The following is a 24825-nucleotide window of genomic DNA, read 5'->3' as shown; positions in this document are numbered from 1 at the left end:
ATATCAACACAGTGCTCAAAATCAAATATAAAATTATGTTTTTCTAAGAATAGCTAAAACCAAAGCACAACCCGGGCAGAGAAAAGACACGCTTATGTATCCACTTAGCTGTTAGGAATCTGCTATACCAGGGCTACTCACTTAGATATTCAGATGGGCCAGATTTTCTAATACAAAAAAATGATCAGAGCCAGTATATAAAGTAAGGGAAAATAAATCAGTAAAAATAAATAAATTAAAAAAGACACATTTACATTTTGAAAAATAAGTAGTTTATTAATTTTTCTATTTTGAATTCAGTTCCACATGACAAGGGAAAATGCACAAAATAAAATAATAAAAATTCCAGTCAGAGTCTATTTTACTCCTCACATGATAATCTTTACACACCGCCACACACTCATTGCATATTAAACACATCGGTTTGGTGCTCAAATGTGACGGCAAAATAAACAAATACGTATCAGTCCAGGCGGGGTTAAATCTGCAGTTCCTTGTTGTCAATTTTGTGTTTTGGGACAGAGAGCGACATGCTAGCTAGCGCTACTCTTACAACTTCAAAACACAACTACGTGTGCTGGGGTTAATGTTGCTAGGCAACCAAGCATTGCATTCATGGTCTGCACAACTTTAGGATTGTAGGCTACTTAATCAGCGAAGAAATGACAGAAGGTTCTTCCTTATTATCTTTATTCTTTTGCATCAGCTGGGCCACATAGAAGTTGGTTCTGGGCCGCCATTTGAAGAGGCCTGCACTACATTCACAATGTTTAAACATCCTGCTCATCAGATGCTGACTCTTGTTCAGGACTGCTTGATAGATTTTATTAGAAAAAACTTTTAATGTCTAAAATATACTACACAGGACCACAAATGTTCTGTGGTGGTGATATTATGTGTCAGCCTACCACATCACAAACCCACAAATGGGAGAAGGTGTTGTAGAACAGCCAGCAGCCGTTTGTAAGATGTGGTTAACCAACCCAGCCCAGAGACAGTAATATTTCCCTCACCTGCACTTATTTTCTTTTTAATTTAATGAAAAAAATTACTTAATACGAATTCATAAGAAAATATGAAACATATTTATCAGCATGTGTCCCCAGTTATATTTAACAATTTCAAACGATGGGTGTTTATGTTGTTATTACACAAGAAACTGTGCATAAGCTGTATCTTTGTTGCTAAAAATGGGGAAAGAGGCAAAATAAAGTGTAAGTGATTAGCTTTTTATTCTGTACTCCAACCACTATCTACAATATGATCCATCCATTTTCTATGCTGTCTATAGGGTCTCAGGGAATCTGGAGCCGATCTCTACGATTAGCAGGCTAGAGGCAGCGTACACCCGGGACAGGTGCTAGTCTATCGCATACTTACAGTGAGGGCAGCAAGAACTAGAAAGGTAGCTGACAACATGGAGTCACATTCTCCTCAAATAGAAAGGGAAAAGGCTGCTGAGGCTAATGGGAGAAATTAAGAGAAGAACAGGCACGTGTGCGTCCTGGTGACAGAGGATGGGTGGTTGGAAACAGGAGGGCAGAAACCATCCACCTCTGCCGTGCCCTACCGGCAGTAAACAAGGTGGCGCAGATCCCCAGCGTGTTTCATCGAGCATGCTTCTTTCCTCTTGATATCCACTGTCGGGTTCTGCTGCAACTGTTTTTATTAAACATTTGTTTAGCATTCAGTGCATGCACAGTGAATCGCAATAAAAGAACAAGAGTGAACATTGCGAGTGTGACGGTCGCTCGCCATCTGCCGCGATTGGCAGATCAATTCCTCATTGTTACAAATTTGCTATCATTGTGACAGCCCCGACAAAGACAGCATAAATAAAGCGCTCCTGCAATTTGGAGAGCATTACTCATCGCATGGTGAGTATTTAGCATGTCATGGTTGTTATGATGCCCTGACTGACTGCTCTTTGAGACAGATGTTGTGTTCGCGAAATCTTGAAGCAGGTCAGTTCCCCAACTGATTGCAAAATGAGACAAGAGGTCTCTCAGCCACAGTCAAGGTTCTCTGCTCTGACAAGAGAGCAGATGGTGGTTTGTGGAAATAACAAACCAGATCAAAGGGAGAGAGAGTCTGAGGACCCGGCGAATTCTCAGCAAACGCTCATCGTCTTGCACACATTCCCTTTTTTATGCCGTCAACCGAAAATAGTTTTTGACCAAAGAATAAAAAGAAAACATTACTACCATTTTTTCCTTTACTGTATCCACTTGCAGTTCAAGCAGTAGGTCTTGCAGCATGCATGCTCTTTACACGCTGTGTATGAATGCATAGCTATGATACATTGCAGTGACTCAGATGTGGGACATTACAGAATAGCTGCTACTCTTTTGGATCAAGTGCAACCTCCTACGCATTTCCTATGTAGTCCTCCTTCATCTGACATCCAAAACTACTTTAAGGTGATGTACAGTATGTACAGGGCAACTATCCATCAACACCAAAAAACTTATGCTTACTTTGTTTACTGATCTAAATAAATAGAACGCACTAAATGCTGTTGTTCAAATCAGGAACTCACAATAATAGTAACTTATTGAGCTCTACAAACAGAGCGTTATGAGAAGGAAGTAGCATGCCTTAAATAAAACTATTAATAAGTCACTACAGTAGCAAGGATAGAAATGTTATATTTGTGATCTTATATACATTTTAAGTGTTTTATTGTGAAAAAAAGAAAAAAAAAACAAAACAATATTACCATCATGTATTTATGGGCAGTAATTACAAAAAGCTAAATCCTAAGCCTGAAGGTCATGGGGAAATAAATGCTAAAACTGCAAGATTCTTTGCCAAGCTGTTTGAAAAGTTGTGCTGATAGGGGTGTATTTTATTTTCAGAACATTTACTTTACATGAGCTAATGAGAGTGAACTTCTCTCTGGCCACAGCTGACCTCTGCAGCAGGGTTTCTAATATTCACTCCACAGGCAAGTGTGAGGAACGCACGATCCTTGAGAAATATTACATACATTACCCACCTATATGTCATGGCCACAACTGTGAACAAACAATTTCCAATGTATTTATAAAAAAAAAAAAAAGACAAAACTTGCACCACTCAGAAAGGCTGAGATCCAGCCAGCAAACCATAAAAATGTTGCGATGACCCACATTCTTCTGCTCTGTGTTATTTCATACATTAAACCGGCACTGCATTATGAGAGATTCATCCAATAAAGACAGTGGATTCCGGAGAGAAGCGTAGGCGAGAAAAGCAAGGTAGTGGGAGCTAAAAGTGGATAAGAAACAAAATGGATCTTGTCTCTGTTTGTCAACCTGATACAACCCACAGGAACAGATCAGTCCATCCTTCAGCTATAAACCTGGAGGATGTGCAGAGGTTTTGAAGCAGTCAGATGGAGAGAGTCTTTGACTTAATTTAGCAGCGTTTGGCATGCATTTGCATGCAGTGTTAGGGCTTCATAATGCAGAGATCTATCTGCGCTAAGCAGTACATCTGCCTGCCTCTGGCCACAGAAATAAAAGTCTCTTGGGATGGAAACTGCAACCTTTCAAATGAATTCATTCAATCCTTAGCGAATAAAGACGGTAAGTGTTCTTCTGATGGGAACTGAATAGGCGACTATCTTACCTGAGACAGTACTGACAACCTCAGAGGTGTTCCTCAGGCCCACAAAGGAGAACTGGTAGAGCCTCCACGAGCGAATGTCTCCCACTTCCACCGAGCTCCTTTTCCACTTGTACACAATCTCCTCCCTGGGGTAGCCATCTGAAGAAGAGACAGCAGTAAAAATGTCAGCAGAAAGACAACAGCTATCTTTTAAGTGCTTATTAAACGACATCTCTGTTATAAAATAGTGAATTTGAGACCTCAGTGTTTAGCATAAAAGAAAAACATAGAGTTCAGTTGGAATCCATTTTAGAGTAATCCATATCCTCATATTCAGCCTGAAAGCACGTTGGTATAACAGACTCCAGCACAACAAGCTGGGAAACATTGGCTCCATCTGTGTGGAGAAAAGTTGTTTCAAAACCACTGAGCTCCATGTACAGCAAAAGTTACTGAGACATCTAAAACCACAAATTACTGGAATTCCAGTAACTTCATTAGTTTAGAGCCTTCATCTTCAATGGTTGGAACAATCCCACCAGTAAACTTACTTGTCTAGAACTGCTTCACTTAGAAAAGCGATTGCTTTGTAATCATCAAATCATGTTCCTGAGTATTGAATTTCTGTGTGGTTTCCAAGGTTTGGAAAAAAAAAAAAAAAAAAAAAAAGCACACACAGCTACAATAATCCTCTTTTCTGGTAACGGCATTGAATCGACTAAGTGTTCCCCAGCACAGGTGTAATCGCCTGACGGTGGAGATCTTTCGACAGTGCTCTTCAGATTTCAGTGTACTCCAACTGATGAGCTGCTGCTTGAATAATGCACGTGAACTTTCTTCTGTGCAAACTTTTATTTAAATCATTTTATCATTTAAGTGCTCTCAGAGAGCCAGTAATGGTGGGTTACAGTATAGCAGGGGATGAAAGGTGTTTCCCATTTCCCCCCATTACGGCCAATCCATGCAGACAATCTGCTCCCTCACTCCTAACGCATCCGAGAGATATTATAGATTCAGTCGTCCTCTGGAAAGCACAAACAGTGATGCTACTAAAACTCAGTGTCATGAATTCACTTTCACACCAAAGCCGTTGTTAATCATGAGCAGTGAAAATGGGATTTTTGTGTTGTTTTTTTTTTGTCTGCTGAAACAACTGTGCCTTGTGTGTCCGTAATTCTCCACTAACAGTGTGTTTTCATCTCGTCCCAACTACAATCTCAACCGCTGCAGAAGAGGCTGCCTCCACCAATGCTTTGTGGTTTGGCGGCACGTGCTAAGATAATTTGCCGCGTGATAAATAGCGGCACGCAGCTCCGGCTGCAACTTCTGAGACTGAGCTCATGTACTGTACATCAAGCAATTTTCCAAGTTCTGAAAACATTCGCGGCTCTCATCAAATTTAAATGAATGCTTCTGTTCCATTTTTAGGTTCGCAAACCCCCCTTTGGTTTCTCTTTCTTGTGCTCTGGAGCTATTCAGGAAGCATTCTCCCTGGAGAACATTCCATGATGCATCTCTGCATATCCATAGGAGGCTCATTAGAATAACTTGCCTTCCATACAGTATACTGTTGCCATGGAAGGACTGAATTATGTGGCCACTTTTACAAATATCCTTTAGAATGATATTTTTAAAGGCAGAGAAACATCAGTAGCTCCTTTGGCTGAGTTAGCAAAGGCAAACACTGTAATCCTCCAATGAATGCAGGCACATGTTTTAAAATCTTCTCTATAGGACAGTCGGGCAGATATTTGCATTTTCTTTATTTTTTTTTTTTTTTATTACAAAGCTCTCTAAATGATATAGTCCATTTTCAGGAAACAAAAAGCACAAGTGCCTAGAAATGAGCAGCATCAAGTATTAGCTTTTTATGTATTTATTTATTTATTCGTTTTTACTATTACACCAAATATACAACATATTTTCTGCATATATGCATCCAACTCAATGGCTTTTAACTTGTTTGAAAAACCCTAAATAGTTTTCTTGATAATAATAGTTTATTATATAAATGTACAGGATATATGCAAATATGCAGGAAAACTATAGTAGAATAGCTTTTCTCTGCATATCCATAGGATAATTGTGATAATTTCCTGCATAATTGTGAGTATTTTACTGTGTATCTGTGTTTGCAATGTGAATGTTCTTTTTGCAAGAAAAAGAATGGGATGTGTATGTGTGTGTGTGTTTGTGTGTGTGTGTGTGTGTGTGTGTGTGTGGGGGGGGGGGGGGGGGGGGGGGTTGGGTTGGGGGAGCAGGGTACAAGCATATGGCCAAACTCACAGCTAGAAAACTCCAGGGGACAGGAGTGCTCATCCATTGGGAAGTTGTTCAGTTTAAGCTGGCATTCAGCATCAATGGTCAACCTGCGGAGACACAAAGTTTGCCTTCATTAAAACAAAGACACACCGCTGTCACAGAACTTAACAATCCCCAGTCTTATCACTAACGCTAAAGTAAAACAGACTAAACGGATGTTTTTTTTCACAGAAGCAAACTTTTCCCTTTTTTTTTTTTTTTTTGTCTTTACATTTCAGAAAGTTCACAAGGAAAGTCATTAAACTTCCACTTAATGAGAGAATGACCTTAAATGACTTCACCCATCCATGACTTGCTATTGTCATGTATCATTGTGCTCAGGAATCACGGCGGCCATCCTAATTAACCAGTGCTTAAGTTCCGAGTTCCTTAACAAATTAATGAAGTGGAGGGGTAGTCTTCTGCTCAGGAGAACATCCATCACAGCTTGACTGAGTCCAGCAGAATTCTCTCTCTCCCTCTCTCTCTCTTATTATACTGTTGATATATTGTGGTGTCACTGAAAATGTCTCCTGTATTTATGACGGTGTGCAAACATGATAATAAGCACAATTAATATCCCTCTTAATCTTGAGCCGAGTGGCACACGTCGCATAACGCTTTCAGTCAGACACACTACACCATTACTTATGTAGTCAATGTTGTCACTGGGCTTCCATTCATTTTAAAGCTGATATAATATTGATATCTTATCAAGGGGTTGTGGACTACTACAGTGGACACCTATTTAACAGCTTTATTTTCCCAGCACATTCATAATTGAATGTGAGTAACCCAAGAGTAACCCAACACATTGCCACTCACTAATCAATAAACAAATATTCTATAAAATTTAATATATACAAGCATTTGTAATCACCAACTTTACCTCAGTGATAAACGGGACAAGAAAATTATAGAAGTCAGTTTTTACAGAATATTTCTGGAATACAAACACGACAATTTACTATTTTATAAATATTTCTATAAAATAGATCAAATAAATAAAATCAATAAAAAGTCAAATAATAGTGTCCGTATACATTTCTGTAGAAGTAAAATATTGCATGTGAAAAAGATGTGGTTGTTTTTTAATATTTCATGAATTAGAGGGTTAATATATGAAAAGTGCTATATAAGTGAAATTTGAATTGATTTGATTGGGTATAAAAAATAAATCAGAGCATGCAAAAATGGCACAAGGAAATGTAGTTTGAGTTATGTTGATGCATAACAATTTACAGCTGATGTTCAAGACAATCAGTAACATGAATAAATCACAAACACATTGTTAAGAGATAGCCTGATGGAGGAGCGGGGCGGGGGGTCATCAGAAGGAAAGCTGATTGGGAGCGTTGGAATTACAAGTCTCTGTTGACCTAATCAAGGACTTAGAAATGATATAACATCCCTCTGTTGTTTTGTCTTTAGCAAGTAAAGGTTAGCGAACAAAAGATTAGACCCTTCCGACCTCTGAATTCATCAAAAAAAAAAAAAAAAGTGTGTTTAAATGTTTACTAAAGCAATCCATTTAAGGCCTTTCCCATTGAGTGAAGTAGCAGGTATATCAGCCCCAAAAAGTGGCACAGAGAATTATCATCCAGCTGTCTTGATAGCAGGTGGCAAAGAGAGAAAACAATCTAACTAATCTCTTTTTCACCTGCAAGGTGTTGCCGTTAGTCTGACAGCCTGTGTGTGTGGTGTTCAGTAGCTGTGTGTTTGTCTGAAGGAGTGAACTGTGCATGATTTTGTGGGACCTCACTGCAGCACCCTCGGTGGTAATTAGCATGTGGACCTTTGATGTTGCACCACGCTGTAGGTGAGTGAAAACCTGCAGTTACTGCAGTCATTTCCAGAGGGATTCACTACATAGCATTACTATCTGATATGCTAGCAGATGCTAAAACAGTTTTTTATTAAGCAAGTAAAAAGAACTAAATTAGAAAAATGACATTACATTTAAGAAACAAAGACATTTATTCCATCCAAATGTGAAAGATCCAAAATTTTGGGACATTTTCATGTTAATCTGTTAACATTGGTTAATTATATAATTGCGGTTTGCGAGTCTTATTAAATATAGGATATAATAAATATTTGGGTGGGATTTTTTTTAAGATGCTTGGTTAGTGAAACAGAATATGTTGTTTGGAGAAAAATAAGTGACACAATAACAATGTGGACCCATCATTAGATCTCAATACCGTTCAAAAATACTTTTTAGCTTTCAGCTGATGAATTTCTGTGTTCATATGGTTCCCATTTACATAGAGATGTTTCCATTCATTAATAAAGCAAATAAAGAGATGTTGTAAACAGCTAAAACAAAGAAAATAATCTTTACCACTAACACCACCACTGGAAGCATCAACCAGCACCGTAAAGGTATTTTTAATTTGACCAGTTCCATCTTAGAAAATGGATCCAAACTAAAACTAAAACTAAAGAGGAATATATAGAAGAAATAACACTTTATTTAACCAAACAAAAGACCCTGCAGCGACTAAAGCAGAAACAGAAGTCATACTCCCAGAGCTGAATGTGGCGCCAGCTGAGCTTACCTTGACAAGACAAACAGTTCACATGGAAACGATAATCTGGTGCAGAACAAAGAAAAACCTGGGGTCTGGTCAAATACTCATTCTTTCTTAGAAAGGTTCCCTAGTGGGTGAAATTACCCAGAAGTATGCAAGGAGCAGCCATGATAAGAGCTGACTGAATACCGATGAATGAAGCTTCAATGCCTTCGGTGTCCTTTAGCATGAGAAACACTCGACCACCTTTTCCCAAAAACGGGAGATATTTCAGTTCAGTGATTCTCTTGGAGCAAAATGTTCCAATTGATGCTTCATTTAATGAATGCAGTCAAAACTAAATGAGAATTTTCTTGATAAATATGACGGCAAGGATGTGAACGTGAACAGCCTGTGACAGGAATATTTTTCACTTTTCTTTTTTTGCTTTTTTTATTGTACAATATTTTAAGAAATTAGTAATTTCTGTTCTGCAGACCCAAATTACAGCTTGATGCCAGGGCGCTTTGATGTTTCCTTTATTTTATGATGGTTTTTTCCATTAAGTCAATGAGAGACTCTGCCTGCTTCATCAAATGAATATAGCACAGTTTAAGCCTCAGAAGAACAGAAACAGTAGAAGCAATAAAGATGCATGATAAGCAATATTTCTAAACCCACTTGACTATACCTTATTTCCAACACACCTCCAAGCCTAAGTTCTGTAAGTTAATGTAGTAATGAATAAATACAAACAAGTAAAGAAATAAGAAAAAAACATTGTATTTTGTTTTAAAAGTTTGTCTTAAAAGATCTCTTGTGATTATGAAGCACTAAAGTCTTCTTTTTCGGCTCTGTCCCCTTCTCAAGGGATCCACAGTGGATCACCTCCTCTAAAAGCCATATTTACATGGTTTTGTAGCCAGTGGACACCCGGCTCAACCTCCTGGTCCACTACCACCCGACAAACACTAAAGTGTGTTTGAAAAAAAAAAAAGTAAAGAGCCCGGCCAATCCGTAAATGCATTATGGTAATTCAAAACTTTGGGCCAGGTGTTTGAAAACCACTATTTGTTTCCTATTTAATTGAAATTTTAACCAAACTTGTAATTTAAAGTGAACTTGTAGAAGCAGACGTGTGCGAGCACATGGTGAGGCTTTTATCATGTGTTCTTTAGCCTTCAGTCCTTAACATTACAGCATTTTTTTATTCCATCTAATAAGCATTTCCTGCCTTGCTCAGGCCAGATGTTTTAAACATGCTCTACGTTTTAGTTGAGTGATAAGTGAGTATGAAAATTTACTGATCATATTGCCTAATGAAACGCTGATGTCTTACCTGAGGGTGTAAAGTATCCGTCCATCATTCCAGATCCTGAGCATGCGATTGGGTGTGGTGATCCAGTGGGCATCGGCCTTCTTTGAATTGCGAAAAAAGGTGTCTGGGATCCAGATCTTCCCAACCATATTGCTGTTGAGGCGAAGAACCTTCATTGTGCTGTTAAACTTTAACCTCCTGTCATACCAGGTCTGAGCAAAGAAGATGTCGATGGTGTATTCCTGGCAACATAAACACAGGTTTCACTTAAAACTCTATTAGTACAGATTAAAAAGGTTCATCTTACAAGTATTATACAAGATATAAGTCTTGTCGGGGCATAACCATCGTACTTGTACCGCCTGCCTCCCGACCTGTCAGAATTATACACTTTTAGCTCAGCGATGCACTACAACCAAATCAAAACAAGAGCTCAAAAAGCACTCCTCTGCTTTCTGTCTGTGGAGAACTCCTCTATGCCAGTGGGAACAATGCTGGAACACATTTGCAAGCACCTTTTATTTAGACAAGATGGTGTCTTTTCAGGCCGAGAAGCCTTTTTGTCCCTGGATAACCACTCTCGAAAAAGACCATCTTGACGCCCTGAACCTGAAAATTAAATGTTCAATGGGGCAATTAATATCTCTCATTGTTTGACTGAAGCATTACCAAACTTCATAACCTGCTGCTTTGGCAGCAATTTGTCCTGAGCTTTGTCTCCTATTCAGTCCTGGTGAAAGCACAGTGGAAACATACACGGTATAGGCCTGGGGGAGACAGAGGCACAGGCAGAGTTGGAGAGCTGAGACACAAATGTGAGATGTGGTCTAATAAGAGAGGGAAAGGGGAGGCAGTGAAACAGAGGGAGCTTTGTTATTTATTTTGTTATTTGAACTGGTTGAGCCCTGCGGTTCAAAGGGATGTACGTCAGCGAGAGAGAGAGAGAGAGAGAGAGGGAGAGAGAGAGAGAGGGAGAGAGAGAGATATGGGGATTTCTGTGCAAGAGGGCATATAGGCATTAAATTCCTGGCAAAGCTTAGCCCAACAATGAACTCCAAATCTGTGCCAAAGACTTCCAAACAAGATTGAAACATTGTCACCAGTCAAAATTCCCATTTTTTGTTTCTGTCAGAATGGACAGACAGTATTGATCCAATGAAGACAGAATGCTCAAATACCAGTGTCTTTATGTGCCCCCAATGAGCAGAGGAAACATCCATCCATCAATTAATTCTTCTTTTTTATCCATCAAACATTGACTTCCTTCTCTCTGAGTCTGCTCCATCCCTTTTCTCTCTCTTTTACATACAAGCTGCAGTGCTCCCGTATCTCAGAGATTCCTAAATCGTAATTAAGGAATCAGAATTGCATGCGTGATTACAGTGGATGCACACCCACACGCCATCCGTCTACTCTCCGCTCCTGAGGAAAGCTACCAAGCTCACCACATTTGTCATGTCACAGTGTGAACACAGTTGTCCAAACTGCAGGCGCTACATACAAATGCGAAGCCACCGGTCGACCTTTCATGTCAGCATAAAGCCCCTGTCAAACACACAATTCTCTAATATGAGCACAAACACACATTTTCTAACCGATCCCATCAATGCCTCTGACTGCACTTGCTGAGAGAGTGGGTGTTTTAGCTAAGACTAAGTGAAACGGAACATCATTGCCATGTAGAGAAGAATGCCCCGCAGAATAACAATGGATGCTGGTTCTCAGCAAGGGTACACAAAATATGAATCAATAAATAAACAAAGCAGATTTGCAACAAGCCTTCGGTTTCATTTTGCCACCTCTGCATGAGGCTGTGTAGAGTTTTTATTACCCAAAATGACCAGCGTCGAGGTCAGGTTTTTTCACCTATCAACAAATATTCTTCTTCTTTTTTATCATTAAAATTATATATATACTTAATATATGACTTATATTTTGGAATATAACAGATCAGCAGTTTTCATTCACACATTAGCGGGAAGTGAGGTGGAACTGTATGAGAATAAAAGGTGTGGGAAAGGTTAAGGAGAAACAAGATTTTACTGTTATTCCTATTTAAAAAGAAAATAATACACAAACAATACTAAAAAAAAACAACAAAAAAAACAAAAAAAACAAAAAGAAGAGTGCAGTCAACACTGAGGTTTTTATTAAACTGGAACAACAATCAGAGCTCCAAACCAGTTGAAATCCAGTCTAAAGCTCCTGCGGTGAACATTGAGAAATGCAGGCTCAGGGAGGTTTATGATTACAGCGATGATGACACACTGGATTCATTTTCCAGTATCACCTACCATATTGATGGCATTGACTGGGCCGATGCTGTTGACAAACATGTCTGTGTGGATCACCGTTGGTTTCACTGCAAAGAAACACACACAAACAAAAAAAAATAAAGAACTGAGAGAAGAAATGTCTTTTATATGCAGACAGCATATTTCAAGCAGCTGGATGTTTCTTTATGCTAGTTCCTCTGCGATGTAGAGGGTAACTTTGTGAACAGATAGCTGCTGGGTTCAGGAAATGAGGAATTTGGTAAATGTGTAATGCAAAATACAATAACACAATAGATGTCCCAGTATAGGTCACATGAAGCATTCCAAGTTTCTTATAAACAGGAAAATCTGCCATAAAATTCCCTTAAAAGGATGTAATTGAAATTCCTTCAAAGGTGAGTTAAAATAAATTAAAAGAAAGATATTAAATCTAATGAACAGCCTGTTACTTGATAATAAACATATAATGGTCATTTACTACATATTATATATGCATAAATACAATTTGACTAATTCTAACGCTAATGAATGCAAAGAATGCTAATAAAGCCAAACCTTCACATTTGTCTGGAAAACTGAAAAACCACAAAGTGAGTCTGTTTTTTGTTGCCAGGCTGCATCTACCAAATACCACTGTGTTCCACAATGAACCTATTGGTGATTCTGTCAATAATTACTTTCAGTGAATGATACATATAGAGCGGCATGTAAATAAGCTATGGTTGAAATATCATACAGGTTAAGAGTAAATGAGGAATGCAGCTGGATGATGGATGTCTGTGTTTATTGTTTCGTTTTGGAGAATGTTAATACAAATGTTCAGTACATGGCTATCAGATCAGTCACTGCAGGCATATTACACGGCCAGCATCGATACTGAAGCTTCTCCAACCAACACGAAGCAATGTGCTGTCTTGGAAGAAAAAATATCTTCAAAATTTTTGAAGGTAAACTTGCCAAAAAAAAACAAAAAAAAAAAAAACAAAAAAAAACAACCTGCGTAGGTGTCAGTCTGAAAACTCCAAAATAGCTTGAGCCAAAACTGAAAGTGAGACCTAAACTGTATCTCAAGATTCTCTGTATGGAGGTAAAAACTAAAAATACAGATTCAGATTCCATCCTTCACTTTGAACTCGTTCCATATATATTAAAAGCCACAGTTTTGCTCAATCCAAGAAATTTGCATGCAAAAACGTATACATATGTTCACAAGCAAAAGCTTTGAAAAAAGAAAGGAAGCAGAGAGAAAGATGGAGGTTGAGTAGAGCACAAATCCTCAGACAGGATGTTGAGTCTAAGAAGAGAGTCAGAGCAAGTTTCAACCATCCTCATTGCTTCATGTGGGAGCTAAAGCAACTCATAAACAGAGGGGGTGTGTACAGGTTTGCATCCATTTTTTATGTCACTCACTACAGAACATATATGTTGGTTGTACCCCCCCAGACATCGCTTGCTTATGCATAAACAAACACATCCACACACAGAAATACAAATATACAGAGCTCTTCATGCTTTACACTCAGTCTTTTGTTTTGTTCTAATCATAAATAAATGAGTAAATAAATGTTAGTTTTGGCCAAATTATGTACGTAAATAGACCTCCTTCATTCCCAACAGCACATAGACATGTAATCAAGATGACAAAATCCATCCTATTTTCATCCACCAAGCGGAACATGGATGTATCTCATGAAACAAAAAGAAGGGCCTGGAAAAAAACAATTTCCAAAGGTAGTTGTGAACAGATGGTACAGCTTCAGACTTGCTCTCTGAGACACTGTGGTTCATGCAACGATGCCCACTTCATCACGATAAAAGGCTGATGGAATGAATTCATCGACTCTGACCTTCATGGCACTTTATGCTAATTATACTAATTTCTTTTTTTTTTTTTTTTTAAAGTTAAAATAATCTTGATCGATGCAATGAAAGTCTGCTCCCAGTATTCCTCTCTTCCAGATTTGCCACAAGCTTTCACATGACCAGCACACTCCAGGGACATTAAAATTAAATGAGCATCACAATGGACTTCAAAGCGAGGCAGTGGCACAATCAGCGGTTAATCTGAATCCGCAGCACTCGGCGGGGTGGAGGAGAAACTTTACTCTGCCAGGGTATGGTTGCTTGGTTGGTTGGTTGCTGGCTCACATGACAGTATAGCCAGCTAATTACATCCCCTGTGAGGATCTGTAACTTTGGTAGCAACTGGGAAGACCAACGCTGTGAGAGCAAGATCATAGCCCATTTGAAGATGACGGTTAAGGCGGTGGCAGCCAGCCGCCCAGCTATGCAGTGGCTCACTTAGTTGAAGCTGCACCACAAAGAAGATCTTAGCCGCTAATCAGCTCATAGCATTGGGGCATCGTCTCTAAAGTCTCAAGTATAAAACTGATGCCCTTTAGGAAGTGTGCTGCAATAGTCTGCATGCTTTATAGTACATGGAAGAGCAATCAATGTCGACTAGTGTGAACAATTTATGATATACAGCAGTGTTGCTTGGCTGCTTTCATCTTGCGGCCGCGTTTCTGTCGACGATCCATCGTCTTTCAAAGCGTTTAGATTAGCATTAGATCAAATAGTGAAGTTAGTAGCTCCCAGCTAATGTGATCTGTCATGATTACAGTTGGGAAGCAAGTGAAGGATTGTGCACTTTTTGTTGGAGCTGCACAATCTGAAAGAAGGGGATGGACTTTGGAAAGGAGACCATTAACCTCTCAGCAGGAGGCAGTGGATGTAAAAATTAGCCAAATCCACACTGTTTCAAAGTGGGGAAAAAAGGCAGAAACAACAAAAGGACAAGAAGGGAAAATGTGTTTAAAACAAAAGAAAATTCTCCCATAATTATGTTGCCAGTTAGTAGCTCTCATGCAGCAAGAGTGATGCGGAATCTGGGCAAGTGCTTCGCTGCTCGCGCATGAGGCGGTGCAGCTTTATTCAAATGTGACAGTATGTGACAGCTCATGACTTCAGCCAGTTTTCCCAGGAATACTGACCCGTAAATCAAGTATTCAAGGGTACTGAGCTTCTCCCTGTTCTGTTCTTCCAGATGGATGTGATGGACTCATGCAGACGAGGGAGTCCTGCTCCGCTGTCTGTCAAAGTGAAGGGAGTAAGCCACTCGTCTGCAAGCTTGCAGGACTGTGAGAGACATCTTCCTCGACGGAAATGCATGCATGTACATAAACACAGGTAGATTAACTTTATAAATAGCATGGCTGCCTATCGCACACAGAAAGCACTGCCTCTCTTCACATGATGCTTAATTCCATGGCTTCAGACTTTGTATTAATTGTACCATTTCAAATCCTTTCTGTAAAAACAAACTGTACAACACTCACAAATCTACACAATCATGACGCACGGTTTCTACAGACAGTGTTTCATACGAAGCCACATCTCCTCATTATTTAACATTTAGATGTTTTTGCTCATGCATCTCTACATAAGTGGGCTGTTTGTTGTATTTTGGGACTCGGCAACAAAATGTGTAAACTGTGAAAAAAGCAGCTCTCACCTCCGATGTCTGGTCTGAGTTTGTTGTCATATCCATCTAGTAGGCTGTTGAGGATGTGTGTGACGTCACTCTCGTACACTTTGGGAGTTAGCACCCATGTCTTGTTAGACACCTCGTCATCATCATCATTCTGGAGGGATCTGCAAGAGGCATAGAGGAAATGAAGCATAACATCCTATCAGTATATGTGTATGTATATTGTTTTTCAAAGAAGACGAGGCTCTTTCCTCGCTAGTTCGCCTTTTTTTTTCCTTGTCTTCTTCAAAAGGAAATAGAAGATCAGAGGAAAAAAATAGAGATTTCTGTCCATAGTTATTGAATTATTCTCTTCTATTATGTTTCTGTAATAATTAATCAAAGTTGCTGCATAAATAAAAGAAAGACATGCACTCTTTTCCACATTTGGTACAAAACCTAATCTGTTTTGCCATCTACAATCACATAGCAAGGTGTCTTGCAATGCCACATTTCCATTTGCATAAAGGCATCCCTCAGATTAATATACGAACATATATCACAACCCTTAACATCTGGGTTTCATAATCCAGAGGTTCTTTTGTTTGACTTGTGGTTTTTGGACCGATGTCAGCTCCCAGCAGCAATGTCAGACATGACACACAGTGCAATAATATATATTGTATGCAATTTTAAAAACATAGCCCGAGGCATGTGAGAGCACCTCTAAGTTACAGTACACGACACATGGCGTTTTATCCATTAACAGGTTCCGCTTACCTTTAAAGTAATGTTGTTATTATTATTGGTAATGCAAACTCATCATAGTGTCTGTAGCTTTAAATTAAATATAACATTATGATGTCACCAGGCCAGATTCATGCTATGTCATCAAGCAGATTCAAAGGGAGGTGACGCCGAGTCTGTTTTCTTCCATCCAGACGGTCAACATCCCCAAAACTATCTTCATGACATACTTTAGCTTCTCAAGAGAGATGCAGCGACATCATTTTAACTCTCAAAACTTGTCAAAATACCGAGGCCATACTCAAAGCCCTTTGTTGATTTACAAGTAAGCGCCGACTAAAATTGTGTTAATGTGTAACTTAGGTGTGGTGGGGGCTCACGCCTCCACCACACCTGGAATCACCTGGCGAGCTTTCTTATGCTCACTTCACTTCCTCAACTTCCTGTTTGTCTCGTTTTCTCAACCCCAACATTTCCCGTACCTGTTCTCGACATCTTCTGTTCTGCCATTGTTTCAGTTAGACTCTCCTCTTATCTCTCCATCCCTCCTCCCCATCCCTTACCCCCCCCCCCTTTCTTATTCTTTTTCTCGTCTTCTTCCTTCCATCAACCTTTGTCCTTCTTTCTTTTTCATTTCCTCATTTCCTCTGCTGCCTCTGTACCTCACCGATTCCTTAACTCCATTTTGTTTTCCTTTTATCTCTCCTTTCTTTTCCCTTTCAGGTTCCATCTAGGTGCCGTTCCAAATGGTGGTCTCCTGAAGATCTGAGACAGCACCCTTATTGTGAGTCTCCCTGACTGGCTCACTGCTCCATCACCCCAAATGTCCAATCCAAATCCTTCTTCTTTCCACCTCTAAGTCACTTTAAGCTTACACAGTTGAGGCATGGACCAAACAAGCAGGATAAGATGAAATGAGAGTTACAAAGTACTAAATGTGCTCGATTTAATTATTGCAAGAATTAATATTAATGCATGAGAATGTAATTTATTTGTCTACCAAACCCACATCTTTCTTCATATACAGTACCAGTCAAACGTTTGGACACACTTTCCCATTGGATTTAATGGAAAAGTGTCTTCAAACTTTTGACTCGTAGTGTAGTTTCAACAAGTCTACACAGTGAACTTACTTTATTTTGTCTTTTAAAAATTGCAAGCTATCCTACTTTCAGGCCCCGGGTTTGGCAGACAACCTGGAGAATGACGGCTTAAACTCTCCTTCAATTTTCAAGTAAGTGACTTGTCAAAAAGTAAGAAATAAACTCTCAGGCAGCAGAGGTAAAGGAACTGGATGGCAGAAATGTTTGTGCTAACTGGCCCCCAACCATCCTCCAACATCTGCGAGTGTGAAAAGACAAGCCAGTTTGCCAAAGTTTACTTTCTAACCATGGACATTTCAAACGTGAAGAATAATGATGTCTCAAGAGCCTCCAACCACAAATACTAGTGCAACCCTGTTGCAGATGATTCCCTGTTCTCTCATAGACAGATATCATATTGGTGAATTCTATGTGTCTAAAATGACAGCTTAGTCACAACCGTAATGGATTGTTTTCCGGTATGAGACCTAAATAGCAGATGGAGACATGTAATTTACAACAACAATGTATTAGAGATTGTGTGCTGACATGGCCAGGTGTCACTTTTAACGTGTATTGTTTATTTGTTATGTCCCATTAGCGTCACACAGCAAGACACTGCCTACTTGTAAGCAGTGCTTTATGTACTTATCCATTTATTCATATTTAACATCTGAAAAATCAGAATCTAAAACACAAAGTTACACTGGATTTCCCCCAAAAAAGGAAAAATGTACACTTGCAGACTTAATGAATGCTGTGTTTGCTCCTGTTTTCTGATAATGCAGAGACTAGTGTATCAGGACACAGACACCTAGGTACACCTCGCACATATCTCAGAGATCCTACCAGCTTGGAGTGGCATCTGATGAAGTCATGGGTATGAATGCAGCATAGCTGACAAGATGGTGCCAATGAGGAGGACTCTGTCAAGAGTACCTTGCACTGTAAAAAGCAGTCTGCAATAGAAGGTTTGCACTGCCAGTGAATAACGTGCAAGACAGACTGACTATGAGCCAAATTTATATATAAAGCCCAAGTTAAATTTACACAGTTTTCCATTCAGTTTGCGTTACAATAGCACATTCTGCACGCAATTAGTGTGTTATTTTCAAAGACAGCCTTTTATTATGCAGTCAGTGTTAAGGGCGCTACTCCAGGAGCCTATTAAACAACGGAGGTTTTAAACCTTTCTGCTTTCTGTTGCCTGAGCACCGACAGGCACTGAAAACACATGTGCATAGAATATCGTATATATACTTTTTTTGTTGCTTGTTTTCTGTCCAAATAGAGGCTCATTACACTAAAAATCCAAGTGTCTTGTAATGCACTCTGAGAAATGAAACTAACTACACGTGTGTTTGTTTCCAGTGTAGTTTCTCGAAACATTTTAAACTAAAAAACAAGATCTTCTTTACTGTTTATATTTATGCTTTGTCAATTTACTGACTGCTTTATTTTGGAAAGGAACAGAAATACAACCGTAAACTATTATGAGGAGAAATGAGAAAGACTTAAAATATGGCAATGAGAGATAAAAAAAAACTATGTGAGCACCCTGAAACAGATAGAAAGATTTGAACAAAGAACGTTTGGAAGATTGTCACTGGGTCTAATCCTTAAGCCATGGCAGATGTGGATCTCTTGTGCTCCTCCAGTTACTGATTCAGATAAAGCAAGCAGCCAACGGCACAAAGGCGTAACCTTGAAATAGATGTGTGCTTTCAGCAAAGCTTCAGAGCAATGAGAACCAAAGAGACTTTATAATGAAATAATAAAGAATAAGAAATAGCAAAGAGAAAAGTGTCCTTGGTTGAACACGAAGATAGTAGGCCATGATGGCTTTCTCGTGTTCTTAGGCGGGGTCTGACAGCTAATGCGGTGACCTTCGGTCTTCCTTAGACTGCATTAAACACCATTAAGTGCTATCCTTCTCTACCATAACACGAGTGCCAAAGCCATTAAATCTTAATTACTTTACTCAGATGAGTACACACAAACTGACAGATAAAGGAGGCTGGGAGAGGCTGAAAATCTGCGGTTTTTCAGGTTGCCTCAGTTTTATCATCACGATTCATCTCACAGAGTCTCTGTGCATATAAAAATGTTCCCAGCATGAGCAGATCAAAGCAGCCGTCATGTGTTCTCCTCTACAGGCAAACTAAGGGTCTGACTACAAATGCAATACCTGGGGGTCCACGGAGGAGCCGGCACCAACTCAGTGAAGATTTGTGCCCCGAGTGTGGGTTTGTTTATTCTATGAATACATAATTCAGTGACTCTGTGTGCAGTAATCATGATAATGAGGTTATTAGAGCTAAATCACACTTGCATTTTAACATTGCACAAAACTACCCATATGTTTGAGGTTTTACGTACTCATAAGGGGGTCTACAGAGGTAGTAAATGCAATATCAGCCAAGGAAACTGATGTAAGAACACATCATTACGTTGCATTCAGCTATATTTTTAAGATATTTCAAACTATAGCTAATTAAAGAACCAAATCGTACGAATGTGATCAGCATTACTCAGCATTAAATTGCTTTTGAACCATTTGGTAGCAACATAACAAACTTCTTTTACACCGCATTTCAGATTTGACACTCCTTTAACAAGTTTTACTCTTCATATAAAAAGTTAACACAATGCCACCCCTTGCTACTGCTAAATAATAAAAAAAAAATGGAAATATAACTTGACTGTGTTTCTGCTTAATCGTTCCAGCTGTCACTTTGCAGTAATGAACATCTGCAGCTATGGTAACCACATACAGGGATGATAACCAATTACCAGAATTTTGTCATTGTGCTCGACTTAACCGACTTCTGGCACGAAGATCCCTTTTCTATTTGCAAGGCTCAACTCGTTCCGATGTAAACCAGATCGGATAGATTAACTTACATCAGCAAGCAAGGCTGACTCGTTTCTGTCAGCAATTAAGTACAATGTGACTTAATGCCAGTCACTAATGGTGCCAGTGCTGCGCCTCAAGTTAAATGCTCAATTATTGTTGAGTGTTGAACAAATTAAAAGAAAGTATACAACTGTGAAGTGCCTGCTTCAAATGCATGTAAACAAACCCCAGACAGAAGGACAAATTCTCCAAGACCCACTGGGTTTTTTTTTACAAGTTACTAAGTGTAATTGTGTTACACTGCAGAGACTATTTAATGCTAAATAATGCACTTAAATCTTTGATCAGAATAAGACATCTGATATCACACTGTGAGATAGTTTCAGAAACAGACTGTAATGGCCTTTATAGTCACACATAGCCTTTAACAAAATTCCTAAACTGACAGAAATTTACAGTCACCATCTTGCAGTGTAACTGCAACCACAACCTACATCTTCCAGCCAGCCAATTCCAATGTAGCCTGGATGAAATTAGCACAGATCAAAGCCACATCAGCATTATTGTGAATCAACTAAAACAAACCCAAACAGAGCTGAACCAGGTGAAAACATGCAAATCATCATGTTTGGGATCCCATGAAACCAGAAAATGCTCTCGGCTTGTGTTGGCGGACTGGTTTGGATAATGTGCCCTCTAACTGTTATCATTGTTGTGCAAAGAATGACGCAGCATGGAGGAAAACATCAGAGGAGCTGCACCAGCACAACATAGCCTGAGATTCAGCTGGTATTACAGTGTAGCATGTACGTGCATAAAAAAGACGGTGTTAAAACTTTAAGCATGAATTTAGCTTTTTGTATGTCTTAAAAGTACAGGTGTCTATATAAATCATAATTATAAGTGTTTGGTGATAAAACTATAATAAATACGAATGTATGTGTAATGGAGTAAACTAATAGATGATGCGGATAAAGGGGTACTAGAAGATTTGTATTATAGATAATCAAATATATAGGTTGATTTCCAATTATGAGTAAGCATATTTTTGTGCATGAATGAAGCGTGTATTACAGTAAACTGTTTATATGATACAATGTATTATGGTAAAGTATTGGACAGAACATAACAGACATGACATGCATGCATTTAGTGTGTAAAAATGGATGTAAAGAGATGGATTTGAATATGTAAATAGCTTGTATTCCAGGATTGAACAGAAGTGCTGATGTGCTGTGTAACTTTTACAAGTTTTAGTTTTTTTGATGATGTAATTGTGTCGGACCCCAAGAAGAATAGCTGTAGCTTGCTACAGCTAATGGGGATCCTAAATAAACTAAAACAACTAAAACTATTGGTGCTCAAACAGCAAAGACAGTAATAAGGTGCTTTGGTTTGATCCTTTCTTGGATAAAATAAACAGCAACGATAGTTGACTTTAACTTCAAACCCTCCCACCTGTATTGGAATTTATGTGGACTTGAAGACCTCCTGGGTTGGTGAATTTGACAGTGTCTTCAAGTGGAAATCAAAAGGGAGCTACAAGCTGTCTTCTGTCATCGTACATGTCCTGTCAAACCTTTTGCACCGTAGGCAATAGAAGGCTGACATCTGGATGCTTTAAACTAGATTTGAGAAACTCTGAGATATAAAAATATGATCCTCATTATTGGATACATGTCAGCTGATGAAACATCCCAAACCTCTCCAGCTGACAAGAGGAAGATTTCTCTTTTTGACAGTGTAAATGGGCTCCATGCACTTTGGCGTTCCTATTTAAACGGATACAAATTTTCAGATCAGTTCCCATGAAAATACATTTTTTCAATTAACATTTCTGCCTGCTGTTCTTCGCCACCAGAAGCACAACTTTCCAACTTGGAACAGCAGCAAATCAATGGCAATGTCAGAAATATGGATCCATACGGTTCAAGTTTCATATATGTGACAATCCAGAAGGAGCAATCCCATTAACTTGTGAGAGCTGGTGACTGGTAACCAGATTTATCTGACATCATCAGCTGTAGTTTGAGCAGAGTCTGGTGTAAGCAGCTGCACTCAGCTGTAAAAGCAAAGGTGGGACTAGTTAGCATACTCATACATATGTACATATCAGATTTAGGAAAGGTGTAGTTTTACTCTGTAAAGATTATAGAAAATATGTTGTATGTAAATGATCTTAATAAGTTCTTGTTATACACAGATAGTTTTCATGGATCTGTGTGTAGGTGTGCTTGTAAACATTGTAAACAAGCTGATGGAAGGCAGTGATGTGTGGGGAAAACTGGAATGCAGCAAATTACAGGTCAGTCAGGGTCTGTTGATGCATGCCACATCATTCACACTCAGAGCTGCACAAACAAAACACATCCACACATACACCCCGAGTGTATTGTGAATAATCACACCTGAGAGCCAATAGTTTGAACTAGTGATAATATGCTAACTATTTACCTCATACTTATTTTTTTAAATACATACAAACAGCAGGTAATTGTTTATGTGTGTGTACTCTGGCAGGTGTCGTACCTCCTAGTTAAATGTTTTGCAAGAGGATTTCCAGATTAATATCAGCTGCTGTAGGTTATTTCTCCTAAACCAGAGCTACATGCAGCATTTTGTTATCCTTAAATAATGCATGGTGGATACACAACGCTGTGTTCAATGCTGAGTTGTATTCAGAGCTCAAAATCTTCAGAATATCAGGGCAAGAAGTCAAACAACTTGGAAAGTTGTGAAGAAAATCCAATGGATATATTTTGAACAATCTCAAACCCTCAAAACCTCAAACCCTTGCATTTTTAATATTAGTAATGATATTATGTAAGACACTAATTTAAACAAAAAAGAACAGGTGATTTGGCAGATATTGAGGAAAATGCTTTTTTTCTTATCTGATGGCAGTGATGGGAATAGTTGAAAGACACACTGCATTTCAAAAGTTAAAACAATCATTGATTTTTATTCAAAGCCTTACTTCTCAACTAGAAATTGTTCTTCCTTGTGTATATTTTGGTGGGGAATATGGCAATGACTTTGCATGCTATTCAATATATCAGACTGTTTTATCCACAGTGTATTTCTACATATTAGGATGCCCTTTTCAAATTAGAAGTATTAAATAATTCTTATGTGCATGAGGTTAAACAGCTAAAAATAACAATAAAATAATTAAAACATTTTGGTTATGTAAGTCATGTGCCACCTGAGACACCCAGGATGAGTTTGGAAAACATCACGTGGATTTGGTGTAAAATCCGAGACCTGAAACTCTTCTGGCCAACCCTGGACCATCTTTACTTTACCTTTTAATTTATGGAACAATATGCCAAATTTTGGTACACACATTTGATTAAGTGTGCACTAAATCTGGATTCTACAGCCTCTTTGAGGTAAATAACTGTGATAATAACTGACTGTGTACTGAGGTGTTGATATCAGTGAGCCATGAAGTGGCATCCCTCAAAACAAGGAGAAACCCTGAAAAAAATCACTTATGTATGAGTTTTTATGCATGAATCATGACTGACTTCCAGAGCACCTTATCACTAATAAACAGCAATCTAATCATACCACGCACACACACTTACACATACACAAAATGCCTACAGGTGTTTGCATGAAGGCCTTTCTGTCAAGCTTAACTGCTCAGTAACAATCAGATAGCACTCACTGTGATCTGTTTTGGTTCTCTCATATTAAATCACCCATGCACAACATGTCATATCAGTTCTGAATGGAAATGATGCTCTGGTTACTCAAGTGTGTTGCGAGTATTACTGGTGCATTTAACACCAAGGCCTGGCATTGGAGGGCTGGGCAAAGAAACTCAAAAGTTTGTGATCAGCATGACGGTGACTGAACGTCGGCTGATTTATCTGCCTCCATTTTTCACCCTCCGGCAGCACAAGAAGGGAAAAAAAAAAAAAAAAAACGATGCAAGAGAACCAACCATCCGCTTCCTCTCAGCTGCTTTTCTTCCATCAGTGCACATGAATGAAGTCATCACGGAAGAAAGAGCTCTTTTTTTTTTTTTTTTTTTTTTTTTTAACAAACTCACACCTGCAGCACAGCTCAAACTGACATGGCTGACCATTGCGAGTGTTTCCACGTCAAGGGTGACTCCGTATGTGGCGTGCTTTGCCCTTATTGTGCCTCATACTTGTGTTCTCTGTATGATTGTCTGCCATTTTGAAATGCCTTTTATTTCAAATACGTGGGATGAAACGCTCTCTTATTAATAACCAAGCTGCCTTTAATACAAACGTCTGCTTTTCCCCTATGTGGAAAGAAAAATAAAAGAGAAGAAGAAGAAAAGGATGGCCCAGTTTGGCCTCATCCGATCATTAACGCAGATTTGACTCTTGGAATAGACTTAAAGCTTGAAGACAGCTTAGCAGAGACAGTGTAGCTTAGCTTCAGTTCATTTAGCCTGCCCACTGTGCTATTTCTAACACGGGACAGATTGGGAGGAAAAACAGGAAAGTCGTGTCCGTGCATTCGTCTTTACAACATGAATTAATGGTTATATATCATTCTGCAGCCACAGATTTACTGTGAGATGTCACTGATAGTCTGGTTTCCCTTTAAAAAATAAAGATCTGTTTAGTGATAATACATGAAAAACAACCGCGTTATTATGTTGTTAAAAAAAAGAAATCCACGCAGCCA

At 38.9% G+C, this 24825-nt stretch overlaps 1 protein-coding gene across 3 annotated transcripts in view; it reads right to left on the bottom strand.

Annotated features, from left to right (window-relative positions):
* The window catches only part of gabrg2 (gamma-aminobutyric acid type A receptor subunit gamma2), a gene marked incomplete at its 3' end in the record, with an annotated part of 48399 nt that overhangs the window by 23464 nt on the left and 110 nt on the right, over window positions 1-24825 (bottom strand). The window contains exons 2-6 of one of the 3 annotated variants that reach the window (XM_079248095.1): window positions 15514-15653; window positions 12018-12085; window positions 9745-9965; window positions 5878-5960; window positions 3613-3750 (exon numbers count right to left, since the gene is read on the bottom strand). In XM_079248095.1, the coding sequence (XP_079104221.1) occupies window positions 3613-3750; window positions 5878-5960; window positions 9745-9965; window positions 12018-12085; window positions 15514-15653 (650 nt within the window). Of the gene's footprint in view, window positions 1-3612; window positions 3751-5877; window positions 5961-9744; window positions 9966-12017; window positions 12086-15513; window positions 15654-24825 lie in introns of those variants that run through there. The other 2 variants (XM_079248096.1, XM_079248097.1) reach the window with 2 other exon arrangements.

This window comes from Telmatherina bonti (genome assembly GCF_933228915.1).
Source record: "Telmatherina bonti genome assembly, chromosome: 10".
NCBI lineage: Eukaryota > Metazoa > Chordata > Actinopteri > Atheriniformes > Telmatherinidae > Telmatherina > Telmatherina bonti.
The sequence above is the reverse complement of the archived record's forward strand: the minus strand, read 5'-3'. Positions and strand labels throughout refer to the sequence as shown.